This window comes from Choloepus didactylus, chromosome 2 (genome assembly GCF_015220235.1).
Source record: "Choloepus didactylus isolate mChoDid1 chromosome 2, mChoDid1.pri, whole genome shotgun sequence".
In the NCBI taxonomy this organism is placed as follows: domain Eukaryota; kingdom Metazoa; phylum Chordata; class Mammalia; order Pilosa; family Megalonychidae; genus Choloepus; species Choloepus didactylus.
This window is the reverse complement of record NC_051308.1, coordinates 168,529,773-168,557,294: the sequence shown is the minus strand read 5'-3', so window position 1 is coordinate 168,557,294 and position 27,522 is coordinate 168,529,773. Positions and strand designations below refer to the sequence as shown.

The window sequence follows — 27,522 nt, the reverse complement described above, 5'->3', positions numbered from 1 at the left end:
TTCAGTTATTTCCTTCTACCTATTTTAATACCCTAGCATCTAAAAGAAAATTCATATAAAGATTCAGTAATCATAATCCTTTGTTAAATCCTATGTTAAGACACAGTACTTTAACATTTTTACATGGCCATTTTAAGGCCTGACAAAATAGTTGTTGTCAGATGGGCTAGATTAAAAATATCCTGCTTTAGCCCTGGAAACCATCTTCTGTTCCTCTTTCACAAACATTACTATCTTTGTGATACTGTATCTCAAAAATTCAAGCAATTACCTTATATAGCTATTATGTATTACTTACAATTTTATGTTTAATTTAATAGGAGTGTGCATATTTCTTGATATTTGCTTTTTAATTTCCTAGCAGATTTCTAAAGTGAAAAATTCTTACAGCTTTACATCGGCAGATTTAATTAAAATGAATGAAAGATGCCAAGAGTCTTTGAGAGAAATCTATCACATGACTTACATGTAAGAGCATTTGAACTATTTGAATATTGTGTTAAATTGATTTAATTTGGGGAACTATGATAAATTTTATTAATTAACTTTTTGTCTGATTACTGACAATTGTAGAATTATAAATGCTAATAGAGAAAGAACACTTCCTGGAAGAAAGGTTAAAAATTTTAAAGTTTATCATTGTTATTAGGATCACTGAGCCTCACTCACAGAAGCTTCAGGGGAAACACAATTGCAAAAAAAGTACTATTATTACAAATACTTTTGTAGAATGCATTCTACCATGATGTTTAACTTGGCACATCATGGGTTTATTTTGGACTTCATTCAATTTATTCTTTTCCCATGGTCTCTAAGCCCTCAGCTTCTCATTCCTTGATATTTCTATGGCAACAGCACAATAGTGCCAGTTCTTTTGCTGTTCATGAAACAGTGGCAATACAGCTGCAAAGAAGAAATAGAAGGTTCAGAATTGGTGGGCTGAGATAAGAAGGAGGAAGGGTAGGCTTTTAAAGCAATTTCAGGACACAGACCACAGTTTTGGATACATATTTCTCCTTGTAAAGGAAAAACTTTTGCACAGTATCACAGCTTGGTAACTCTGGCTCATTAGAGCTTAAATAATTACATTGTGATGGTGGTGGTGATGGTGATGGTTTTGTATTGAACTTAACATTAGCAAAAATACAAAATTATTAGCCTATGGGATCTGTCCGGGTGTCATGAGGGCTTAATTTGACCTTTATAAAAATATTTTTGTTGCATATAAAAGCAGTCATTTAAACAGCATAGTTTTAAACAAAACACCAGAAGACAGATCTTTGCCACTAACTAGCTGTGACCTTGTGCATGGGTTTCAATTTCCTCATCTCTGAAATCAGTCATTTGAACAATAGACTTGATCTGTAGTGTGTAACTCAACTGTGAATTTTTTTTTTTTTTTACCTCAGGTGATGAACTTAATATGGTTTTACGATCACATTGTACATACATTGTACATACCTCTTACAAAGCATTGTTACATGTCTTACCATGTGTTCTTTCAGGATAGTGTGCAAACTACTGAGTGAGATTTATGAGCATATTCATTGTTTGTATAAACTCTCTGACACTGTGTCAATGCTGGATATGCTACTGTCATTTGCTCATGCCTGCACTCTTTCAGACTATGGTAAGTTACTTCCTTTGGAACAAACATGTTGCATACTAAAATTTGTATTCCATTCAGACAATTTTATGTAACAATTAAAAATATTTTAGACTTACTTGAAATTATACTCTCTTGCCTGTGGTCTTACACTGAGACACAAAGAGAGAAAGTGAAATTATCCTTAAACTTTCCTTTAAAAGTCAGAAAATTACTCATTGGGAAAATGACAAATCTAAAAGATAACACTATGCAAGAAACGTTAAAGTTCCTAAAATAATACTGCAGAGCTGTCTCTTTGGTAAAAATGACAATGCTCCAAATTTATGAAGTTCAAATCTGAAGACTCAGTAAGAAGTAATGTGACTAATACTAACTAACAGAGAAATGAATCTCTAAAGTGATCATTTTCTAAACTAGCTTCTTAGAGGTGAACATCCCAACATCAGGAATTATGCCCTTCATTTCATATCCCCAGTCCATATACAGGCCTTGATTATTAATGTTAAATGACTTCCTAATGTTGAATGAATACCTCAGATTAGCCACCTTGAAGTTTCTTATCCAATTATCAGTAATGACCATACCCCATTATGTAAATTTAAAGAATCAATATGTGATAATTATGCTTAAATAATTGGGTATTTAATAACATTAAAATTTCTAGTGAAAATAAAAATTAGTATTTCCAAAATATTATGCCGTTTCTTTTTATAATGGTAAGTATCCTTAAAAGATACATGTTGTTTATATCTTACATAAATGTTAACTTTTCAAATGGTACTTTGTAGGTCAAAACCTTTATAATCATTTATTTCTCCTTTGGGGTTAAAACCTTACATTAGGGGTCAGCTATTCCAATCGTTGTTTTCTTAAAATTTAATGTTGTTCCATTTTAATTTGAGAGGGAGCATATTGAAACTCCAAACTTATAAATAATGAATTTTTGTTATTTAAATGTTTTAAAAATAGCTTTTTTAAAAAACTTAAGCCAAACTCATTTTTATAATTTTTATAATGAATGCCTTCAAGTTGATCCATGTGTTTCATTTAGAGGTATGTATCGTTTTAGTTTTCACTTGTACTCCCACCCTATTCCTTCTCCCTGTACCTTGGCAGATATCTATCCACAGAGATTTGGTCGTTATTTGTTTCAATAAATTAACAGTATCTTTTGCGTCTGATTTTCTCTACCTTTGACATTACTTTTCTGACAAAATTTGAACAGCAAATTATTTTTATATTTTGTTTTACTCTATATTCACATGTCATTTTAAAGCTAAATATACGAAATTTGAGGTAACATTTAAGGTGGGGATTAAATAAATGTGCAATTCTATAGTACTGGTAACCAACTATTATTATTTTAAAAGTATCATCTATGGCTTGGGGTGTGTGTGTGTGTGTGTGTGTGTGTGTGTGTTTTGTTTTTTGTTAGCCTATTCAAATCTGAAAATTTTATGAACTGTTTCGGAGCCCAGAACAGTGATAGGGAACTTGAGTTACCCTGAGGTGAATAGAAGTTGTAATTGTGATTAGTGTGTGTCAGTTATAAATGAGGAGGATTTAGGTAGGGATATGGGATAAAATAATACCTTAACACTGTTGTTCCTACATGGCCTTAGTAAATATAGACAGTACATATAAAACACAAAACTTTTAGATAGAAATATATTAATCTTTCAAAACCTTTATTCTATTTCTTTCTTTAGTTCGGCCAGAGTTTACTGATACATTAGCAATCAAACAGGGATGGCACCCCATTCTTGAAAAAATATCTGTGGAAAAACCTGTTGCCAACAATACTTATATTACAGAAGGGAGCAATTTTCTGATCATAACTGGACCAAATATGAGTGGGAAATCCACATATTTAAAACAGATTGCTCTTTGTCAAATTATGGCCCAGATTGGTAAGTTATGGCTTTATTCTACAGTGAATGATTTGTGACTAATTTTTTAGGTTCAAGCTTAATTAACCCAAGAACTGTTTGGAGTAGATTCTCCTACCTATAAGTATAATCATGTGTCTATTATGTAGACTGTAACCTTTTATTTTGTATTTGTCAAGCACTATCCAGCTTGAGTTGCATTGAACTAAAATTGTGTGGGATATAACAAGTGAAAGCTTCTTTACTATATAAATAAGTATCAAGTATTACTAAATTGAATCATATAATTTTTTCAGATTCAGAAACAAACATGTGTGATGTGAAAGGAAATGAAATAAGCTTCAGTGGCAGAGAGATTCCAAAAGGAGCCGAGAGGTCACTCTGGTGGGCACTCTTACACACAATGTAGACAACCCTTTTTAGGTTCTAAAGAATTGGGGTAGCTGGTGGTGGATACCTGAAACTATCAAACTACAACCCAGAACCCATGAATCTTGAAGACAATTATATAAAAATGTAGCTTATGAGGGGTGACAATGTGATTGGGAAAGCCATAAGGACTACACTCCACTTTGTCTAGTTTATGGATGGATGAGTAGAAAAATAGGGGAAGGAAACAAACAAACAAACAGACAAAGGTACTCAGTGTTCTTTTTTTACTTCAATTGCTCTTTTTCACTTTAATTATTATTCTTGTTATTTTTGTGTGTGTGCTAATGAAGGTGTCAGGGATTGATTTAGGTGATGAATGTATAACTGCGTAATGGTACTGTGAACAATTGAGTGTACGATTTGTTTTGTATGACTGCGTGGTATGTGAATATATCTCAATAAAATGAAGATTTAAAAAAAAAAAAAAAAAAAACCCATGTGAGATTTTTCCAAAGTTATAACCTTGGGCAGAGAAACATTTTCCTTCCTTTATTTGAGGGGCACCAATACCTTGGCCTCAGCAATTAATATCATACACACTGTGCCAGTTTGAATGTATTATGTCCCCCAAAACGCCATTATCTTTGATGTAATCTTGTGTGGGCAGACTTAGTGTTGACTAGATTGTAATTCTTTGAGTGTTTCCATGGCGATGTGCCCCACCCAACTGTGGTTGATGACTCTGATTGGATAATTCCTATGGAGGTGTTAACCCACCCATTCAGGATGGGTCTAAATTAAATCACTGGAGCCATATAAATGAGTTGACAAACAGAAGGAACTCAGTGCAGCTGAGAGTGACATTTTGAAGAGGAGCTACAGCCAAGAGGGACACTTCAAAGAATGCACAGAAGATGAGAGAATAGCTGCAGATGAGAGATAGTTTGAAGATGGCCGTTGAAAGCAGACTTTTGCTTCGGAGAAGCTAAGAGAGGACAAACACCCCAAGAGCAACTAAGAGTGACATTTTTGAGGAGCTGAAGCCTAGAGAGGAACGTCCTGGGAGAAAGCCATTTTGAAACCAGAACTTGGAGCAGACGCCAGCCACATGCCTTCCCAGCTAACAGAGGTTTTCCGGACACCATTGGCCGTCTTCCAGTGAAGATACCTGATTGTTGATGCGTTACCTTGGACACTTTATGGCCTTAAGACTGTAACTGTGTAACCAAATAAACCCCCTTTTATAAAAGCCAATCCATTTCTGGTGTTTTGCATTCCAGCAGCATTCGCAAAGTAGAACACACACACATACACACACTTAAATGGCGGTCATTGGGCCAAAACTATCACATATTTCTGGTTGTACAACTTACCTTCCATCTCTGAAAACTATTTCCTTAAGGACTGTATGAGTCAGAGATGAGATGATTGAGCCTGGTTACAAGTCTAATGCAGTTCTCAACCAGGGGAGATTTTGCCTCTACCCCCTAGAGGACATTAGGCAATCTCTGGAGTCATTTTTGATTGTGACAATTGGGGTTGGGGGTGGAGTGCTGCTGGCATCTAGTGAGTAGAGGCCAGGGATGCTTCTAAACATCTGTCTTAGTTTCCTAGGGCTGCCGTAACTAAATAACACCAATTAGATGGCTTAAAACAACAGAAATTTATTGTCTTACTGTTCTGGAGCCTAGAAGTCTTAAATCAAGATGTCAGCAGGTCCATACCCATAGGAGAGAATCCTTTCTTGTCTCTTTGGCTTTTGATTTTTACCAGAAATTCTTGGCATTCCTTGTAGATGCATCACTCTGCCTCCTCCGTCTTCACATGACCTTATCCCTTGGTGCCTATGTCTCTGTGTCCAATTATTCCCTTCTTACAAAGACAGCAGTCATTTTGAATTAGGGCCCATGGTAATCCAGCTTGGCCTCTTTTTAACTTATCATATCTTCAGAGGTCCTAGATCCAAATAGGGTCCTATTCACAGGACCAGGAGTTAGGACTTGAACATTTATTATGGGGGGACACAATTCAACCATAACAGCATCCTACAATGAACAGGACAGCCCTCCACAAGAAATATTTATGTAGCCTAAAATGCTAATATTACCTAGGTTGTAACTGACTGTAAACACAGCAAAATAATATTGACAATACAGTTCAAATTCACCCTTTACCTCCTGGGAAAGCAAATCAGAGTTGAATGAATAAATGAAATGTAAATATTTTATTCAGTTTAACTTAAAGTTAATTGTTTGAATTAAAAGGTACCTCACCCCCCGTGGAGCTGGGGAGAAATGTGGAAGTGTTGGATTTCCCCACCTGGGCTATTGCTGATTTTCCCACAAACATTGAGGACTGCCAATTTAGTGGGCTGAGCCCTCGATCTGGGGGCCTTCCCCTATAAGGCAGGTTACTGCAAGGGAGAGGCTAAGCCCACTTATGATTGTGCCTAGGAATCCCCCCCCAGAGAGCCTCTTTGTTGATCAGATATAGCCCTCTCTCTCTCTAAGCCCACTTGGCAAGTGAACTCACTAACTACCCTCCCCCTTCCATGGGACATGACTCCCAGGGGTGTGAAACCTCCTGGCAATGCAGGAAATGACTCCTGGAGATGAGCCTGGACCCAGCACTGTGGGACTGAGAGGATCTTCTTGACCAAAAGGGGAAAGAGAGATGAAGCAAAGTAGGGTCCCAGTGGCTGAGAGATTTCAAATGGAGTCAAGAGGTCACTCTGGAGGGTATTCCTATGCACTCTATAGATATCACCTTTTAGTCTTTAGTGTGTTGGAATGGCTAGAGGGAAATACCTGAAGCTGTCAAACTACAACCCAGTGACCTCAATTCTTGAAGACGATTGTATGTAGATTGCATAGTGTGCTTGTGTGATTTTGAAAACTTGTGGCTCGCACTCCCTTTATCCAGTATATAGACAGATAAGTGGAAAAAGAGAACAACAATTAGATGAAGTATAGAGTGGAATGGAGGGTATGGAAAGACTTAGGTGTTCTTTTTTGCTTTTATTTTTATTTTGAAGTAAGGAAAAGGTACAAAAATTGATTCTGATGATGGACGCACAGCTATATGATGGTGATGTGAATAATTGATTGTACACTATGGATGACTGTAGGGTGTGTGAATATACCTCAGTTAAGCTGATTCTAAAAAAGGTAAATGAACAGTGGGGGGAGGGGGAAATGGGATGTTTTGGATATTCTTTTTTATTTTAGTTTTCATTTTATCTTTTGGAGTAATGAAAATATTCAAAGTTTGACGGTTGGTGATGAAAGCACAACTATATGACAATACTGTGAACAACTGATTGTACACTTTGAGTGACTGTATATTATGTGATTATATCTCAGTAAAATTGCATTTAAAAAAAAGATACCTCGGCTAATTTCCCTTCCCTATCTGATTCATGTGTGACATAATAATCCTGCTTCTATTTGAAAAGCTATGAGGACATTTGTCCTTTAAAAAACAAGCTGTCCAGTTGTTAGGCAGCTTTAATTGTTAAAGCATTCATTATATTCAATTGAAATATGACTCTCCATAACTTCTGCTCATTAGTCCTAATTTTTCAATGTATCACAGAGTAAATCTAGTCTCTTTTCTCAATAAGAACCCTTCAAATGTTTGAAGATAATTATCTTCAGATTATCTTCGGTTATTTGTCATTGCCCATCTTAAACCTTTGAAACACCTAAAAGTATATGTAAGGTCTCCTGTAGTCTGACCATCAAAGGAAACAGTGGGACTTGAAAGGCCTAGAAATTAAGAAGAAAAGCTTTGGCGCTGGACCTGGCTTGTTCAGTAACTAGCTGTGTGATCTTAGGTAAATTACTTAACCTCACTAAGCTTCAGTGTTCCTGTCTGTTAATGAAAATTATAATAGCACCTACTTCTTTTGTGTGTGTGGGTTTTAATTCATTTTTATTGAGATATATTCACATACCATGCAGTCATACAAAGCATACATTCAGTTGTTCACAGTACCATTATATAGTTGTGCGTTCATCACCAAAATTCATTTTTGAACATTTTCATTACCACACACACAAAAATAATAAGAATAAAAATTAAAGTGAAAAAGAACAATTAAAGTAAAAAGAACACTGGGTGCCTTTTTTTTTTTGCCCCATTTTTCTACTCATTCATCCATACAGTGGACAAAGGGGAGTGTGGTCCATATGGCTTTCCCAATCACATTGTCACCCCTCATAAGCTACATTTTTATACAATCGTCTTCAAGACTCATGGGTTCTGGATTGTAGTTTGATAGTTTCAGGTATTTACTGCTAGCTGTTCCAAATCATTAGAACCTAAAAAGTGTTGTCTATATTGTACGTAAGAGTGCCCACCAGAGTGACCTCTCGGCTCCTTTTGGAATCTCTCTGCCACTGAAGCTTGTTTCATTTCCTTTCACATCCCTCTTTTGGTCAAGAAGATGTTCTCCATCCGACAATGCTAGGTCTAGCTTCCTCCCCAGGAGTCATATTCCACCTTGCTAGGGAGATTCATTCCCCTGGGTGTCAGATCCCACGTAGGGGGGCGGGTAGCACCTACTTCTAAGAATTATTGTTAAGAATTGAGATAATGTATATAAAATACTAAGGATTTAAGGGAAAGGTATGAGAAAGAATGGGACCCCAGGCAGAGGTAGGCACATATTCTAAAGCACAAAAGCAAGAAATAGTATGATGTGCCCAAGGAACAACAAGTATTCCAGGGGCTAGAGCAGAGTGACTGTGAGAAGTGGCAGGATATAAAGTTGGAGAGATAGGTAGGAGTCAGATCATAAAGGGCCTTAAGTACTTAACTGAGGAGATTGAGCTTTATCCAAAAATATTTAGAGAGCTGTTGAAGGGTTTTAAGCAAGAGAATGGCTTGGATCAGATTTATCTTTTAGAGAGATCGTTCTGACTTCACATGGAGGATAGTAGGCAAGATCCAGACCCAAAGCAAAATACTAGCTGGGAGGCCTCTGCAATAATCTAGATAAAAACATAGAGAGCTTTTTTTGGTGGAGGTAAGAGAAAGGTAAGAGAAACATATACCAATTAATAACATACTATATTCTCTACTTGGTACTTTCACATTGATTTTCACTTTTAATCTGTCTGAAAACCTCATAATATAGAGTTGTATTTAAGAGATAAATAAGTTGTACTCTTTGACAGCAGGGCCCATGTGTGTTTTATTCACCCCAGCACATGGTAGGCCTTCAATAAATATTTGTTAAATGACTGTAAAATAAGGAAAGTCAAACTCAGAGAGGCTTGCCCAAGATCACCATCAGTCCATTGCCTTAGTTTTACTCTGGTTGCCCTAATAACTAATACTGAGTGTTCACTATGCTAGGCACTGTTCTATGTACCTTCCATGTATTATCTAATTAATCCTCATAAATAGCTAATGAGATAAGTAGTATTATCTCCACTTTATAAATAAGGAAATTTAGGCATTGAGAAGTTAAATAATTTGCCCAAAATCAAATAGCTAGTATAAGGCAGGGCCAGGATTCAACCCTGCAAGGCTGACTCTAGAATCTGTGTTCTAAATTAGCAAGCTGTCCCACCCTTCTCCAGAATCTTAAGAAGGGGGCACGTCATTTTCAGTATCCTAGAAAAATAGAAATATATTAATATATTAATATATTTTGTTTGTTTTTGAGCCAGACAAATCTGATTCAAATTCTGGCTCCATCATTTCATTATTTCTCTCAGCAAACATTTATTATTGAGATTACTATGTGTTAGGAGCTGCTCTAAGCATATAATTCTTGCTTTTAAGAAAACAAGAAATAGAGTAGCATAAAAGATCTGCCTGTTATTACTTTTGTGATCTTAAGCATCAATTTTTTCATGGTAAAATGACAGTGATACCTATTTCAATGGATTAATTTGAGAATTAAAGACAACGAATATAAAATTCCTAGGATTTGAATGGTAGGTGCTGTTCTTATAATTACTATGTTATTGTTGTTATTGCTATTATTTTTATTAATATTAGCCTGGCTTTTCTTTCTCTTCCTTCTAGTTCTCAGGGCTCAGCCCCATTCTTCACGCTTACCTTTGCTTTAAATCCTGGAATGATGTTTCTTTAGTCCCATTATTTCACTGTTTTTTTCCTACACGGAGTTCTGTCATACTTGGTACTTTTCCCATTCAACTATCTGTAATTTTTTCTCTTTTTATGATATTAGAATGCCTTTTCTATCCTAGTCCACAGAGAGACAGATGCATTAATTATCAGCTTGATTTGTTTTCAAAAGATGAATACTGTCTAGTAGTAGCATGGTAACTTTTCAGGCAGAAATTTAGACTTATGGATGAAAATTCACCTCTTTTTTTTTTTTAACGTTTTGCTTTCATTCTACTTCTAGGTATTTCTGAACATTTTTAATAACATGGATACTTCCTAATGTATCTGTCTATAATGATTTCATTAACTTGAACTTAATAAGCATTTCTTTCAAATTCTAATATTTTGAATTTTGTTCTTTATCATCTAACTATATTATTTAAAATTTATCAAGTATGTAATAATCTCTAATGTTCTTGAACTTATTTCATTTCCAGATGACTGTGTACAGTAGGTACAGCAAATATTGTCTCCATTTTATATATGAGAGAGTTAGGATTGGGAGAGTTTAAGTACTGTCCAAGGTTAAACACTAATTGGTAGATTTGGGGCCATATTTTATAACTCCAAGTCCAGGGCTCTTTCCATTGCATAATCCTCAGACAGGCTCGTAAGTAGTCTTGAGTTGGAGGAAAGTGCAAAATGTTGTTAGTAGTTATTATTTTATAAAAGTGTTTCAATTTATTTCACCCTTATATTTTACAGGATCCTATGTTCCAGCAGAATATTCTTCCTTTAGAATTGCTGAACAAATTTTTACAAGAATCAGTACTGATGATGATATTGAAACAAATTCATCAACATTTATGAAGGAAATGAAAGAGGTACCCTAACTTAACTTTTCTTGTGTTCAATAAACTTGCTGAATTCTTCCACTGATGGTCAGTTATCATGGAAGAAGATATTATACCAACACATGCAGATGTGTTCGTACCTCTCTCTAAGAGCCAGAGGGCAGTCAAACACAACTTGCTCTTTTCTGTCTTATGTGGAAAAGGAAGCAAATGTTTTGTTAAAAAAAAATAGTTTTTAAAGAAAAAGCTAGTGTTATTGAATGATAAAAATATGCTTTTATGTTTTTATATGAAATATAAAAAAGACTTCAAAAAATGATGACCTGTTGATTTTGTATAATATCTATTGCTCCTGTTTGGCTTGATTTTAAAACAAAAAATCACTGTGTTAGCAGGTTTTTAAATGTCATCCTCTTTTTGCCCTTACAGAATTTTCACTTCTTGTAACAAATTATTCAGCATCTGTAGGAGAGTCTAACCATATACTAAGTGCTTGAGGTGTATTTTTTAAATGGTCCTAGACTTCAAGCTTAGTCCTGTTGAAAGGCAAACTAGCCATGAAGGTTACTGTTGTGTCATGACATAAGGGTAGAATACTATGGTTAATCTTCAGTGGGGAAGGAGCATTTCTGTCAAGGTCTTGATCTTCATTGGTTATGGATTTTAATTTTTTTTGTTTAACCAAGAATCAGCAGACTTGAGTTCTTTTTCCTAAATGTTTCTTTTCATCATTATTGGAAATAGAGAGATGTTAAAATAAATGAGAGATGGTTTTAAGTATTTTATGACAGCAATTGACTAGTTGTTTGTGGAAAAGAAAATGACATCTGTGCTTTATTTAAATATTTCATTTATTGCTTTTTTTATTTCACTGTATTTAAAACATCAGTATTTAGATAATAGTTATTTACTCATTATTGTCTCACACACATATGCGTGTGTTATTTATATACATATTAGGTATTACTACTGGAATTATTAGTCATGAGATTTTTAGAAAGAAAAGCAATGTGTTATTTTCTGTTCAGCAGGATTTCTCTATAAAAATATATTTCAGATGAACAAATAAAGAGAGGATTTCTCCTCATTTTATTTTCTATGATAGTGGCAGCTGTTTGGTTACAATGAATAGCATTAAAGTCATATTTTTCAGATAGCATATATTCTACATAATGCTAATGACAAATCACTCATATTAATTGATGAACTTGGAAGAGGTACTAATACAGAAGAAGGAATTGGAATTTGTTATGCTGTTTGTGAATATCTGCTGAGCCTAAAGGTATTCTTCCCTATTTATTTTGTGTACTAATTTTGTCTTTTTTTGATGTAGCATTTTTATATCTATCATTGGATTTTAAAAATTGTTATATGTTCTTCTCTTTTTTTAAAAAAAAATGCCATTTTATTGAGATTCACACACCATACAGTCCATCTGAAGTAATACAATGAACGGCTCATAGTTAACATCACATAGTTGTGCATTCATCACCATGATCAATTTTAGAACATTTTCTTATTCCAGGAAACACGATTGGATTTTATGGGTACTCACAAGTATCTTTTTAAACAATTTGAGGTAGGAAAAATATACCATAGCATTTATTTTTTTGTTACTTTCTTTCAGATGAAAGCAGTAGTGATAGTATGATAGCCATGATACAGATGAGGAAAGGAGGAAATAAACAATTTTAAAATAATCTAAAGACTGGGCAGTTGGCTTTACTTTATTAAATTTAAATAGCAAAATATGAAGGCATTTCAGTAATAGTCTCCATGTATAATAATGTTGACTTTGGTGTCATAACATGAAGTATCTGAGGTCACTTTAGGGAAAATCTATTTTACCTACATTGCTAAAATTTCATTCCTTTAAAGAAAAGGATTTTTCACAAATCAAAATATGTTCTCTTTTAAAATAAATTATAGTTTTTTGCTCTATTATTAAGCAAATTTGTAAAATATCTTTTTAGATTATCACTCAAAATATATACAAATATGAAAAAACTTAGTGTAAGGTATTTAAAATAACCTTAAAATATCCTCTAAGCTGAAATTCTTTACCTTAAATGAGAGTACATAATAAAGAATGAGAAAATTCTTATTTTATACTTGAAGAAAGTTATGCAATGACCCAAAAATAATGCTAATAGATACTAATCTTTGTAATACTGAATCTATGTCAATCTATGGCACTGAATCTGTATCTCACATAAATAAAATACATGTACTGCTTAAGGCTAAAAGTTAATTAGTATCATTTCTGAGGTATTCTGTAATAACTAGGAATAATGCTTTTAGTAATACTTTTAAATATCCTTTTCTAATGTAAAATAATTTAGTAAAAATATAATTATTACCATTTATTTTACAAGCTTAAAGTTATTAATTTTCTAACCTGCTATCTTAGTGCCTGGCGTGATCCTTGCAATATAAAGTCCTGAGTAATTATTTGTTAAGTTGAGCTGAAAGAGAGTTTACACAGTTACCATAATAGATTGGTTTGATACATAATTTTTTAGGACATTATTGTTATTTTGAACATGGTCCCTAGCTTCTAAATACTTTACTGAATTTCAAAATATTTTCCTGTTGCTTTATAAAGTTGGTTTGTCTTTGTACCTTTTTGATTTGTTAAGGAGATAGTTGAGGTTTTTTATTTTTCTGTCATATGCAAAACCCTTCCTTCACTCATCATGTTCCTTCCATGGTTGACAGCCATTTTGCCAGTAAAATCTTTTCTTTTTAATATCTTAGTAGTTTAATTTTCCAGTTATCACCTATTACGTTTGTCGCTTAAAACATAACCAATTATCCAAATGTATGTCTGCTTTAGTAACTTTTGGGCTAGAAACAGTGTGCTGATCTTAAGTCACTTGGACAACCTGCATCAAAATCACCTGACGGTCTTATGGAAAAATGCAGATTCCCAGGGCCCCATATTAGAACTACTGAGAATTTGAGAGGATGAGTACCAAGAATTTGCATCTTTAAGAAACTCCCCAAGGGATGCCTAAATTTGAGAACCATTATCTTCACAGTTTTCTCAATCATCCTCACCCCCAGCAAGGACCTAACCCAAGTACTCTGCAAATCTAAAAACTAAAAACTTACAATTTCAAGGCTGTCCATTGATTCCATATCCAAAAACTACTTATAAGAAGCAAGATACTTTTGAAGAAAAGTTTTTTAAAAGTTGAGGGAAATGTGACATGTTTGTGTGTGTGGGGGGGGGTTACTTTTCTAATAAATGATTACCTTGGTTAATAGTTTTATTTCTGGTAAACCATCTTTTCAGTATCTTCAAATATATTTTTAGAATTTTATCTTTAGATTTGTTCTTTTTCCAGCAATATATGTAAAGATAATGTTTACATATTATGCATATATGTAAACATAATAAACATGTTTCCTTCTTTGAATGTAAATTTTCAAAACATTTAAAAATGAATTCACCATGTTAGCCTTCAAGTTATTAGTTACATCCCTGCATCTCTGCCAAACTACTTAGAAAATTCAGCTAAAATGTTATGTTTAAATAGTTAAATTAGTATTTCCTGGTTCATTTAAAAAGTACTGATATTCACTGTCTGGTGTATATTCTAGGCATTTACATTGTTTACTACACACTTTCTGGAACTATGCCAAATAGATGTCCTGTATCCTAATGTAGAAAACATGCATTTTGAAGTTCAGCATGTAAAGAATACCTCAAGAAATAGAGATGCAATCTTGTATACCTACAAACTTTCGAAGGGACTCACAGAAGAAAAAAATTATGGTATTGCATTTAGAATTTATTCTATATACCCAAACACTACCTATTCTCCTAAGACAAACTTTCTTCTCCCCTTTACTTGGCTTTTGCTCTAAGTAGCTTTCTTTCTTGTTCTTTTGGGTACTTAATGCTCTAAGATTATAATTAAGTATAATAATTGGTAAATTGCTATCCAGAGCTTTTAATTTTGAAAATTGTTGAGTAATTCAGAAATGCCTGTGAAAGGGAAGTTGAAATCTGTGAAGGAAAGATTAATTCTAGCTAAAACAAACATCACACTACCAACAACGACAATGTTGAAGTCTTGTTTTAAAAAATTTTTAGGATTAAAAGCTGCAGAGGTGTCATCACTCCCACCATCAATTGTCTTGGATGCCAAGGAAATCACAACTCAAATTACCCGAAAAATTTTGGTAAGAAACTTTTTAGCAGTAAGACTTATTTTGTTTTACAGATTCAGTACTTTTAATGTATATTTTTATTATGGCTTTTGCTCTAAATATATAATAATATTAATAATTATTAATAATTAAAATAAGTGAAAACTTTAGAATCTGCTTCCTGAAGAAATAAAATCCTTTTTACTTCTCTATGTATTTTTGGTCTGGTCTATTAATTTTAACCTTTCCCTGGAAATCAGCTAATAAAATAGGAATCAAGTTTAACAGTTCAGTTCCCAAAGTACTTATTGCTACACTAACTTTATGATGAGAAAATAAATCTGTATAAAGTAAGCACAACACTTGCATGGCACTTTTTATAGATTACAGAGCTCTTCTATCCATTGTCATATGTAAGCCTCATAAATCTTCATGAAGTAGTTAGGTCTTTCTAATAAAAGACAATAAAAGTCTTATTTTTGCTCATTTTTATGAGTGAGGTTCACAGGGGTGAAGTGATTTAATATTAAGTAGTAGATCCAACAACTAAACTCACAACTGTTATCTCTAAATTTGGAAATCTTTTTTTTTTTTTTTTAATTTTTTTCACATCAGATTGCTTTATAATGGTGTAAAAATCTATTGTATTCAGGAAACTGAGCCTAGGTGCAGTGTGAAATTTCCCTCAATAAAAAGTTTCCTAAATCTTTTACACTTTTTTTTACCTGCTCTCCATTTTTATTGTATTCCTTTACTCCTTTGAGCTCCTGGACTGTCTTGGTTACTTTACTTGACTAATTCCTCCCCTCCTCCTCCCCTTCTCCCAATTAGACCTCTCTGTAGCAACTTTCAGAATACTCTAGTTCTTAAAAACCTTTCATTGCCTAGTTTTTCAGTCTTCATCTTGCCAAATTATGCGTAATCTCTCTACTAGCCTTCTAGCCTTTGGCTTTGGCTTTGCTAATGATGCTCAAAAACTATATGAGACAAGCTATTTTTATCCACTGCATATTTATATGTTCTAACTTTAGTTGCATATTTGGCTTGGCAATTTTTTTCTTTTCTCTTTTTTAATTGATCTGTATATTTTCTTCACAGTAACTCTTTCAAAACGTTTCCACTCTTCTTTGAGCCCTCAACCTCATCATCACTCTTGACAGATAATTTGCCTCCTAACCTTTTGAGAAATTTAAGGTCATTTGAAGGAGCCCTTGAACCTTCCATCCTTCAGAATTCTATTTTGAAATTTCTATTTTTCACTCACCTCTCTTCCTTCCCATCTCAGAAGGAAGAGATCACCTTTCAACCTTTTTAAGGTTAACTTTTCTAGTCATTCCATCTCTGTCAAGACATTCCTTCAGTAGTTTCCTTTCTTCTCTTCTGCATCGTTAGTGTTTTCTTCACTGACTTTTCTTTGATCTATGAACATGCTTAGGTTTTTCTCAAGAAATCCTTCCTTCTACCCTACTTCTCTAACTATTATCCTGTTTCCTTCCTTTTGACTGCCAACTTCTCAAGAGTAATCTATACTTGCTGCATCCGTTTCCTACTTGCAAACTAGATATTGCCATCACTCTCCTGAAACCTTTCTCTTAAACACCAACTAATCGTAAAATTTTATGGTCTTTTTCACTTCTCATCTTCCCTGTTCTCTGTGGTATTTTATACTATCCTTGTTTCCTTTTCCTTAATTCTGTCCTGTCTTGGCTACTGTGGCATTGTCTTTCTTGAATGTTTTCACTCTATTTCTTTGAATTCTCCTTTCCTTTCTTCATCAGTGTTAGTTCTTGTTCCACTTCCTAAATGGAAATGTTCCTAAATTTTTGCCCTTGTTCCTTTTCTAAAAATCTGTACTCATGTTGATCTCATTTCTTTCACACAGCTTCCATTATCATTTATGTTTGACTCTGAATTGCTGTATTTCCTCTCGATATCTTAACCCATGTTTTCACTCATCAGTAGGCACAAAATTATTTTTTTAAAAGCAATTTTATTAAGATATATTCACATAACATACAGTCCTTCAAAGTGTACAATCAGTTTTTCATAGTGAAATTTATCATCCTCTGTAAAATCTTTTCACTTTGAAATCTCCCAATTACCCATCAGAGTCATCTATGAGTCTTCCTCTTAATCACCTCTTATTAGGACTATGCAGTCCATCCTGCACACCGCTACCAGATTGTCTCCTAATGCATAATTCTCATCACGTTTGCCTGCTTAGAAACTTTCAGATGTTTCTTAACAAATAAAAGTCAAACTCCTTAGCCTAGTATTAAAAATCTCTATGATTATTGCTCAAACTATACTCTGAGGATTACCTCCATTGGAATCTCCTGGGATGCTGTGTACCACCCTAGATTTTCAAGGGCATCCTGTGGCTCAGGAATTTGTAGTTTTAACAAGCCTTCAGATGATTCTTACATAACTAAAGTTTGCTAAATACTACTTTATGATCTTCCTTGATAACTATCCCAGTATTACATTACATTACTAAACTCCCCATATCCTACATTTCTGCTACATTGATTTACTTGTTATTTCATCATTATAACCTAATTGTATACCATGCATTCTCATGTGCATGCTCAAGCTGTTGACTCTGTCCAGATGCCCTCCCTTCTAGGTTCATCTGTCCATCAAGATTCATCCAAATGCTCCAGATTATTTAAGCCTTTCGTGATCTGAGCTACAAGTGAGCTCCCTTCTTCTGAGCATTTTGTATCTCTTTTATGGGACATTTCATAATTAGTATAATTGGTTACTTATAAACATATCTTTCTATTTTAAGGCTGTAAGCTCCTTGAGTATCATCTCAGTTATACATTTTTGTAGCACCATAGACACATAAACCCAAGTATATTGAACACTGATTATAGTAGATGTTCAATAACTATTTGTTAATTTAATAATTAAAAGTTGACTATGTATCAGATAGACAGATGGGTGACTATATAGTAATCTAATTCTATCTGATAGAATTTTATTTACTTTTCTTATGGTGAAAGTAAAAAAAAAAAAAATCTGGAATTGCTTGCTATTCAGAAAGAGTTTAAAGGGTTTTATTTCTGGGAAACTCACTAAGACTTTCCATAAATAGTTAATATTCAAAATGCTGAGTTTCAGCTAACTAGCTTAGCGAAAGAAGTGAATTCAGAATTGTCCAGCTATACTTTCAACCCTGATGTACTGTTCAAGGACTGAGTATCTAAAAGCCTTCTAAATTATTAGGAAATTCCCATTTTAAATGTCATTTTTTGAATATCCTTATGAATAGTTGTTAAGAATTAAGGCATAATTTCACATAGCTATTTATGTAGTTTATTTTAAAAATGTAATCTATACCTCAGGCAGTATAATCTCTTAGGTTCCAGCAATATCTATATATGAACTATCCTAAGGGACAGTTTACTGATGACCCATTCTGCCTACCAGTTTATCTATTGGAGAATTAAAGTAGGAGATAGAGTTGTACTCTTAGATAATATTTTAAATTACATATACTGTGTAGCAATTTGAGCAGTGCTATTTTCCCATACCTTTTTAATGAGAATATATTTGTAGTACATATCTCTGGTGGATTTTTCATTACTTTTTTATTGTGTTGAGAAATCTGACCTACTTAGCAGAATTTTTCTCAGTGAAAAGTGAATTCAAGGATATAGAGATCTGTCAAAAATGTAGTAAATACTCATGAGAAATGTTGTTCTCCAAAATATTTCTTTACTTCTTCTGATATAAACTTTTCTAGTTGCATGGAGCTGACTTATCCAAAGATCATTTAACACTTGAGTTCTATATTTCTATAGAAGGAGATAAACTTTGCCAAAATGTGATTTAAATGAAAATTAGTATTCATATTTATATACATATATATATATATATATTTTTTTTTTCTTTACAACAACAGCAAAACCAAAGGAGTACACCTGAGATGGAAAGACAGAGAGCTGTGTACCGTCTAGCCAGTAGGCTTGTTCAAACTGCTCGAAACTCTAAATTGGATCCAGACAGTTTACGAATATATTTAAGTAATCTCAGGAGGAAGTATGAAGCATATTTTCCCAATCCTGAACCAGATCCAGGAAAGACTGAAGGATAACAACAATTGATATCTTGCACTAATGAAATAATTTATCTTACTGTGAAGAATCTAAAATTCATTTTTCCCCTGAAAGCAAAAGAAAATATTTGCTAATTTGTATATTTTAATTGAAAATTACATTGTTTTAACTCTGAATTGTCACAAATATTTTGCATGATTTTATGTTAGAAAAAAGTCTGATAAGTGTACTTTTCTCATTTATAAAAGGTCACATTATTAAATCTTAAGTTTATTTATATTTATAAGTGATTGTTTAAAATGTTACTGTAAATACCTTAGCCTAAAACAATAAACTTTCTCTTTCAGTCATGGAAACTTATGTGAGCTTCTCTTTTACAGTATATTCTGAAGTAATACTACTCTTTGATTAAATAAATTCGTAATTAGTACTCCCAAATTCCAACACTGGATGCTTCTGAAATCCATTAGGATGATATTGGGATTTTTAAACTATTCTTCATGACATCAGTATAGTTCTAAGGGGTGAAAATAAACAAATAGATATTTTGTAATGCAGAGAGGGTTTCTAGAAGGGGCAGTCAGCATCACTGGCCTTTTCAGTTTTCCAAATATCCGGTATAACATTTTCTACCCAATTTTCATTTTTGAACATATTTATTAGATGGGTAACCAAGGCAGAATAATGGTTTGTTTGTTTGCCTCAGTTGTTCACAAGGGAACACTTTATAGAAATGTTTTTCCACAGTCAGGTGGCTTACACCACCATTTCAGAGTTTACCCAAAGGTCATTCTTATTTATGAAATAGGTAAAAGAAGATGGAAGAACATCAGTTGTTCAGCAACTGCAAAGAGTTGTTGTCTTCTCAAACATATTCCTGCAATTCCATCTCAGTAGATTATTTATTTGAATAATGTCAGCCCAGAGGCCAAAGATAGGGAAATTTTTCTTTTCTTGGGCAGCTAAGTGTCTGGATTCAGGTTATGCATTTAAACCATTTATTCATGGTTGCCATATTTGTAGTGTTTGGGCCAAAAAAAAATATTACAGATTGGTGAAGCCCTATTTTTTGGTGGATGTATGCATAGTATATTTTTAAACGTTTAGTATTTTTAACATATGTTAACTTTAGTGACTAAACTCTTTCTTAGCATTCTGTTAATATAAGTAGCCAGTTTTATTTAAATTTTATTTAAATGACATACATTTTTGGATGATTGTAATTTATTATTTATATTTAATATAAATTAAATATCTCATTAGACTAATTATATTTCCTATTATCATGTTTAGAAAGAGAGTATCACAGTATTGGGATTTGTCCATTAGGCTGTTTTAATTCACAGCCTTTAATATGACTTTTATGTGGTCATTCCTGAAAGCAATTAGATAGTTTAAGATTGTGGCAAATTTCTAGAAGGCACTGAGTGGGAAAAGGGCCTGGCAGATTGTTTGGAAAGGTGGGGAAGAAAAGACAGGAAGCAATAAAAGGCTCAGGGAGAGCAGGAAATAGAAGAAAAATAGGCAAACAGAGACCAAGTGCAAAGTATTAAATGTACTGAAGATCATTTCCGCAAATGCATTAGCTTCTCTTTAGGTTTAACTCAAATGTTGGATCCCACCAGACTTTTAAGAAATTTTTAATGTATTAGAGCAAAAACTGCAACCAACTGATAAAGCCCTTTTATTTTAAATTTGGAATACCAAAATAAAAATAGGTTTAAACCTTCTTGCAATTAAATTATTTTTTTCTCATACCATTTTGGTAGCAGAAACATACTAAAAACAAACCAAATGATACTGTCATGGTACTATAGAATGGAAGTGAATACAAGGGAGACAGTCCATTCTTTAGTCCATTTTTATCTGTCATGGTACTATAGAATGGAAGTGAATACAAAGGAGACAGTCCATTCTTTAAATGTAATATCTGTTTTTTTCTATCATTAGTTCGTCTTTGCCTTTGCCTTTCTCTAAAATTATAGATCAATTTCATAATCCAGCCTTTTAAGGCAAATGTCCATAATGTTTTAGCAACTTTTTTTTTAAATTAAATTCAGTTTTATTGAGATATACTCACATACCATACAATCATCCATGGTGCACAATCAGCTGTTCACAGCACCACCACATAGCTATGCATTCATCACCCCAATCCATCTTCAAACACCTTCCTTACTCCAGAAAGAATCAGAATAAGAATAAAAAACAAAAGCAAAAAGGAACACCCAAATCATCTCCCCCCCATCCCATCCTATCTTTCACTCAGTTCCTGTCCCCATCTTTCTACTCATCCATCTATACACTGGACAAAGGGAGTGCAATCCACAAGGTTCCCACAAACCCCACCCCCCCACCCCCCGCCCCTGCAAGCCACAGTGTTATACAACCCTCTTTAAGATCAAGGCCACTGGGTTGGAGCTTAACAGTTTCAGGTATTTACTTCTAGCTATTCCAATACATCAAAACCCAAAAAGTGTTATCTACATAGATAGATAGTGACCTCTCGACTCCACCTGAAATCTCTCAGCCACTGAAACTCCACTTTGCTTCATTTCGCATCCCCCTCTTGGTCAAGAAGATGTTCTCAATCCCATGATGCCAAATTCATCCCCAGGAGTCACATCCTGCATTGCCAGGGAGATTTACATCCCTGGGAGTCAGGTCCCATGAAGAGGGGAGGGCAGTGAGTTCACCTACCGAGTTGGCTTAGTTAGAGAGAGAGAGGGCCACATCTGAGCAACAAAGTGGCACTCAGGAGGAGACTCAGGCACAATTATAATTAGGTTTAGCTTCTCCTTTTAGCAACTCTTTTAATTTCCACTTCACAGCCATTCTTTTAATCTTTTCCACTTTTCTCTTCACAGGATAAAATTGTGCTAAGTGTATGGATTGAATTGTCCTCCCAAAATATATATTGAAATGCTAACCCCCAGTATCTCAGAATGTGACCTTATTTGGAAAAATGTTTGTTGCATATGTTAAATATGTGTGTCAAGATGTTAACCTTAGTTCAGTTAAGGTGATGTCATACTAGAGTAGGGTGGGACCTTAATCCATAATGACTGGTGTCCTGATAAGAAGAGGAGGACAGACGGAGGGGAGAAGTTCATGTGAGGACAAAGGTAGGGGTCAAGGAATACCAAGGACTGCTAGAACCTTCAGAAGCTGAAATAGGCAAGAAAGCATTCTTCTCTAGAGCCTTCAGAGAAAGCATGGTCCTCCTGATACCTGATTTAGGATTTTAGCCTCCAGAACTGTAAAAAAATAAATTTCTATGTTCTTAAGCCACCTAGTTTGTGATGCTTTGTTACAGCAGCCCTAATAAAATAAGGTAATCTTTTTCAAGTCTAAGTGTAAGGCATGTGAGGATGAAGGAAGGGGCCAGTTAATCCTCATACCTAGGAAGTAATGCATTCATTTTTTTAAAATTTACATACAGTAAAATTAACTCATTTTTTTGGGGGGGTGCAGTTCTATGAATTTTAGAACAGCTACAGATTCATGCACAATCAGGATATACAAAAGTTTCATCACTCCCCAGAATTCCTTTGTTGCTGTCCCTTTGTAGTCAAATCCTTCCCTAACCCCTAACTAATCCAGCATTCTGTTGGATTGCTGTTTTCCTTCCCTATATTTTTGCTTTTCACAGAAGATCAAATAAATGGAATCATATAGTATATACCATTTTGAGACTGGCTTCTTTCACTCAGCCTAATACATTTGAAATTTAGCCATGCTTTTATGTCTTTTCTCTGTCTTTTTTGTTTGTTGGTTGGTTTTGTTGTTGTTGTTGACCAGTATTTATTGTTTGGATATACCACAGTTTCTCCATTCATTTGCTGAAGGACAATTGGGTTTCCAATTTGAGGTAATTATGCATAAAGCTGCTAGAAACTTTCATGTACAGGTTTTTTGTGTGAACATAGGCTTTCATTTCCATGGGTTAAAAAGATTGGGATGGTTGTGGCATATGGTAAAAGTATGTTTCCCTGTGTATGTGGCTGTCAAACTTTTCCAGAGTGTTTATACCACTTTGCTTTCCCACCATCCATGAATGAGGGTTCTAATTGTTGTACATCTTTGCCAACATTTTTTATCATCAGTTTTGGGTTGTTTGTTTCAGTTTAGTTGTTGTTGTTTTTAATTAGAGAAGTTGTAGGTTTACAGAAAAATCATGCATAAAATACAGAGTTCCCTTATACCACCCTATTATTATTACTATGATCAGGGCAGACTTCACACTGCACCAGGGAGGGGCTAAGGGAAGGGCCAGGAAGGTAACCATGAGTTCTCCTACCATTTTTAAAGCTGTGTTTCTTAATTTTGGCATTCATCCAGTTACTGCAACCCTTTAACTGTTTTCTGGAATTCTGAAGAAGAATGCTCTTTCTGCTTTTGCTTATTGTTCAAAGATTCTGGGGGGGAACAGCACCCTAGAGTGTCTTAAGCTGTCATCTTGGTCAACCATAAGTTCCCTGGGCTTGTACTTTTTTTAAATTTTAAAGCTATTCTGATAATTCTTCAGCAAACAGTAATGTTTTCTTTTTCCTAGATTATTTTTTCTGTTTATTGTTACCCTTTCTGGTAGCCTGTTTTAAAATCTGTTCCATATAGTAAAGGTTTTAGAAAACTACAAAGCAAATTGAATTCAATAAATATTTACTGGATTTCTCTGTGGATGAGGCAGCACACTAGGTGCTAGGGGTACAAATAATAGGATGTATGACTTTGAGAACCTCAGGTGTAAAAAGAAAAAAAACATATATTAGGATTGAACACCACGTGATAAGTACAATAATAGTTCAGGAATGTGTTAATAATGTTGGTGGCCCAAAGAAAGTTTACAGTTTTTTGTGAATTAAAGGGAGTTTGAAGGATAAATAAAATGTTAGATGTTCCGAAAAGAATGAGTTTTTTAGATAGAAGGGTAAGTCTATGTAAAAGCACAGATATGTGAAAAGCTAAGCAGTTTCATTTAACTGGGGATATAGTGCATCTGAGAGAAGGGCAAAAAGATGAAACTGCACAGGTAAGTAGGTGTTTTGTATCAATTGAAGAGTTTTAAGGTGTCTATGTTGTTGGAGGGGGAGTGGGGAGTTGGTAATTGGAGAATAACATGATTAGATTTTCATTTTTGGAAGATCATCTGGATGCTAGGGTGGATGGTTTGGGGATGGAAGATTGAAACCAGAGTCAGGGAGGATAGAGTATTTCAGTAGTCCAAGAGAGAGCTGAAGAAGGCAGGAACAATGAGAATGGGATAGATATGTATGGAGGGGGGTGGGGGGAATAAAAGGGGTGTGGTGACTGGCAAGGGAAAGAAGACATTGATTTGAAGGATATTATGGAGCTTTAGTGACTGATTAATCAGAGTTAGTGGCTGATCTGATTTTTAGTTAAGTGAAGGGAAGATTCTCGTGGGTTGTAATGCTGTCAACCCTGTTTAGAAACATGGAAGCAATCCAAATTTCAAGAGCAAGAGGTTCCTAAAATTTAGGTACTGCATATTGCCCACTCTCTAGAATAGGTGTGGTTCATGTTCAGTAAAAGTGATGACTAGACCAAATTCTTCAAGCTCCCTTATAGTTGAAATGTAAAAGGAAGAGGGTGGAAGAAAGGGATGGAAATTACGGAATACATGTGAAAGAGATTTACTGAAGTATTTTCCCAGACAAATCACTTCATCCAGATCAGAAATCTAGTGTTTCTTTATATACTAGACTAAAGGTAGCTTTTTTACTTTCTTCATATTAACACATATTTTCAACCAAAATGTTTATATTATATATTATTAGTAAAAGAAATTTTCGAACAATGAACTGTGCATCATTTGAACTTCCTGAATATTTATTTATGAGCTTAAAAATATGCTCAGTTATAATTAAGGGTATTTTAACAAGTGTATAAAAATATGTCTAAAATTCAGTCCTATAATGCATTTGTACCTCACAGGAATAAACGTAGAGGGTAAAGGGAAAGTAAGTAATCTAGTTATATTGTTCCATGTCTTTGTTACTTTGCTATTTCCATTTTGTTATTTAGAAACTATAACAGTAATGTTTCCCGCAGTTGGTTCTGTTACTATAAGACCAGAATGAACACACCTTTCCTATGAGTTGTTCAAAATTCTTATAGTCCCCAGATTTTAAGTGGACAGTGGAAATGGCTACCATCTGCCATAATCTAAGATTGGCCCTAAAATACACAATGATGGGGGGTGGTAACAGTTCTTAATTGTCAAAAACTGTCAAGGCTCTGAAATTTTTATCCCACTTGTAAACTAGAAGGTTAGCCTTCCAGTTTCATGTTTGCTGGCAAAAGACAGGAGACTCCTAAGTCAGAAATGAAAGACCTTATTACTAATAGCCCAGCAGGCAGGATGAGCTTCACGTTCATGTCGCTTCCACTGCCCACCCCCTCAACTCCCATGAAGGTGAAGTGGAGTGGTCCAGATAGATGTGCATACAGTGGATTTGCATCACAGCTGAGGAAACCTGAGCTTGGAAAACTCTACTTTTTTATAATGGTCTTGAAAAGCAATCCTGCTCAACCTTTCCTGAGTATGGAGACATTATTTTTATTACACTAGACAGTAAACAAACCTGCCCTCTACTAGAGAGAGACAATATACCTGTCTTCCAAGGCTGTTCACTCTACAAACTTCCTTGATAAGAGAGTCCAGAATAAAAGGCAGCTAGTGCCTATGCTCATAAGATGGGCAAACATGAGCAACCCAGGGAAAACTGTCTCACAATGTTCGTCTTTGTGTTAACAACAGTTTATGCACAATGTATTCAAAACAACGGCTAAAAAATTAATGTATTTAAATAAATTCTAAAAAAAATTTTTAGATAACTTTCTTTGTAGCCAAAGAACAGACATATTTACCTAACAATATTTGCATTTTGATGTAATGTTAGATCAAAATGTATATTATTTTTTCCACTGTATTGAAGGGCAATGGACAGAGTCATATATTGATAAAAAAAGGGATTCATTTAAGATGTCATGTAAAACAATATTTTATAATGGACTATTCAATGCAATAAAAATTTGCATTAAGTTAATAGTTTATTAAGTTATAAACCATACAGTGAGTGAGCATCCTTTAAGAATTCAGGATAAAGAAGTGCATTAGCTGTCTAAATTCAGGTAATTCTGTAGACGAACAGGAGTTAGAAGTGAAAATATTCCATTTGGAAGCATATTGTTGGTCAATAGTTGAGCCCTTATGGTCAGTCGGCAAAGATGTATTAGTTCACATGGATCTTTGTATCTTGTTGAAGGAATGTAATCCAACCAATTTGAAATAATTGGACGTCTTCCCAAACTCAGCTGTGTCTGAGGAAAAGGGAAATATCTTAATTTTGTAATATTAATCATTGGATTAGTCCAAATTATTAACATTTTATTTTTTACTTAAATTCAGAAAATAAACCTTAAATTCGTATAACTTTTTTTTTTATGAGAGATGTTGTGGATTTTTAGAACAATCATGCATGAAATACAGGATTCCTAAATAAAGTTTAAAAAAAAAAGAAATACACATATGCCACCCTCCCACTAACACCTTGCATTGGTGTGGAACATTTATTACAATTGATGATAGCACATTTTTATAATTGTACTATTAATTGAAGTCCATGGTTTAACTTATGATTCACTATTAATTGTAGTTCCATGGAATTTTTTAAAATTTTTATTCTGTTATCTTATATACAATTTAACATTCTCCCTGGTTCCCCACAGCCCCCAGCCTCACCAATTTAACATTTCCCCTTTTAATTATATTCAGACATATATTTCAGTGCTGTTAATTGCTTTCACAATGTTGTGCTACCATCACCACCATCCATTTCCAAAACATTTTCATAATTCCGGTAGGAACCCTGTACATTTTAAGCCTTAACTTTCCATTCCCTATCCCTACCTTCCCATCCCCTGGAAACCTATATTCCAGAGTGTGACTCTGAGTTTGCTTATTCAAGTTGTTTCAAAAAAGAGAGATCATACAATATTTGTCCTTTTGTGTCTGCTAATTTCACTCAGCATGATGTCTTTATGTTTCATCCATGTCTTCACATGTATCAGGACTTCATTCCTTTCTATGGGTGAATAACATTCCGTTGTATGTATATACCATAATTTAGTTATCCATTAATTGGATGATAGGCACTTTGGCTGCTTCCATCTTTTGGCAATTGTGAATAATGCCTCTGTGAACATCAGTGTGCAAATATCTGTTTGAGTCCCTGCTTTCAATTATTTTGGTTATATATACCTGGTAGATTGCTAGGTCATAAGGTAGTTCTTAACTTTCTGAGGAATCACAAAACTATCTTCTACATCAGTCACACCATTTTATATTGCCATCAGCAATGAAGGAGTGTTACTATTTCTCTACATCCTCTCCAACACTTGTTTTCCATTTTTTCAATACCAGCCATTCTAATGGTATCTTATGGCATTTTTTGTTTTAAGTTTTGGAA

General features: G+C 34.2%; 2 protein-coding genes across 2 annotated transcripts in view; one reads left to right on the top strand and one right to left on the bottom strand.

Moving 5' to 3' along the window:
* Nucleotides 1-19,380, top strand: part of MSH4 (mutS homolog 4) — a 132,322-nt gene extending 112,942 nt beyond the window's left edge. The window contains exons 13-20 of the mRNA XM_037826895.1: nt 365-468; nt 1,506-1,630; nt 3,319-3,519; nt 10,720-10,838; nt 11,962-12,090; nt 14,415-14,589; nt 14,911-14,999; nt 18,877-19,380. Coding sequence (XP_037682823.1) covers nt 365-468; nt 1,506-1,630; nt 3,319-3,519; nt 10,720-10,838; nt 11,962-12,090; nt 14,415-14,589; nt 14,911-14,999; nt 18,877-19,068 — 1,134 coding nt within the window. The 3' untranslated portion in view covers nt 19,069-19,380. The remainder of the gene's footprint in view (nt 1-364; nt 469-1,505; nt 1,631-3,318; nt 3,520-10,719; nt 10,839-11,961; nt 12,091-14,414; nt 14,590-14,910; nt 15,000-18,876) is intronic.
* Nucleotides 19,381-26,167: 6,787 nt separating this feature from the next.
* The window catches only part of ASB17 (ankyrin repeat and SOCS box containing 17), a 34,300-nt gene continuing 32,945 nt past the window's right edge, over nt 26,168-27,522 (bottom strand). The window contains exon 3 of the mRNA XM_037816217.1: nt 26,168-26,374. Coding sequence (XP_037672145.1) covers nt 26,168-26,374 — 207 coding nt within the window. The remainder of the gene's footprint in view (nt 26,375-27,522) is intronic.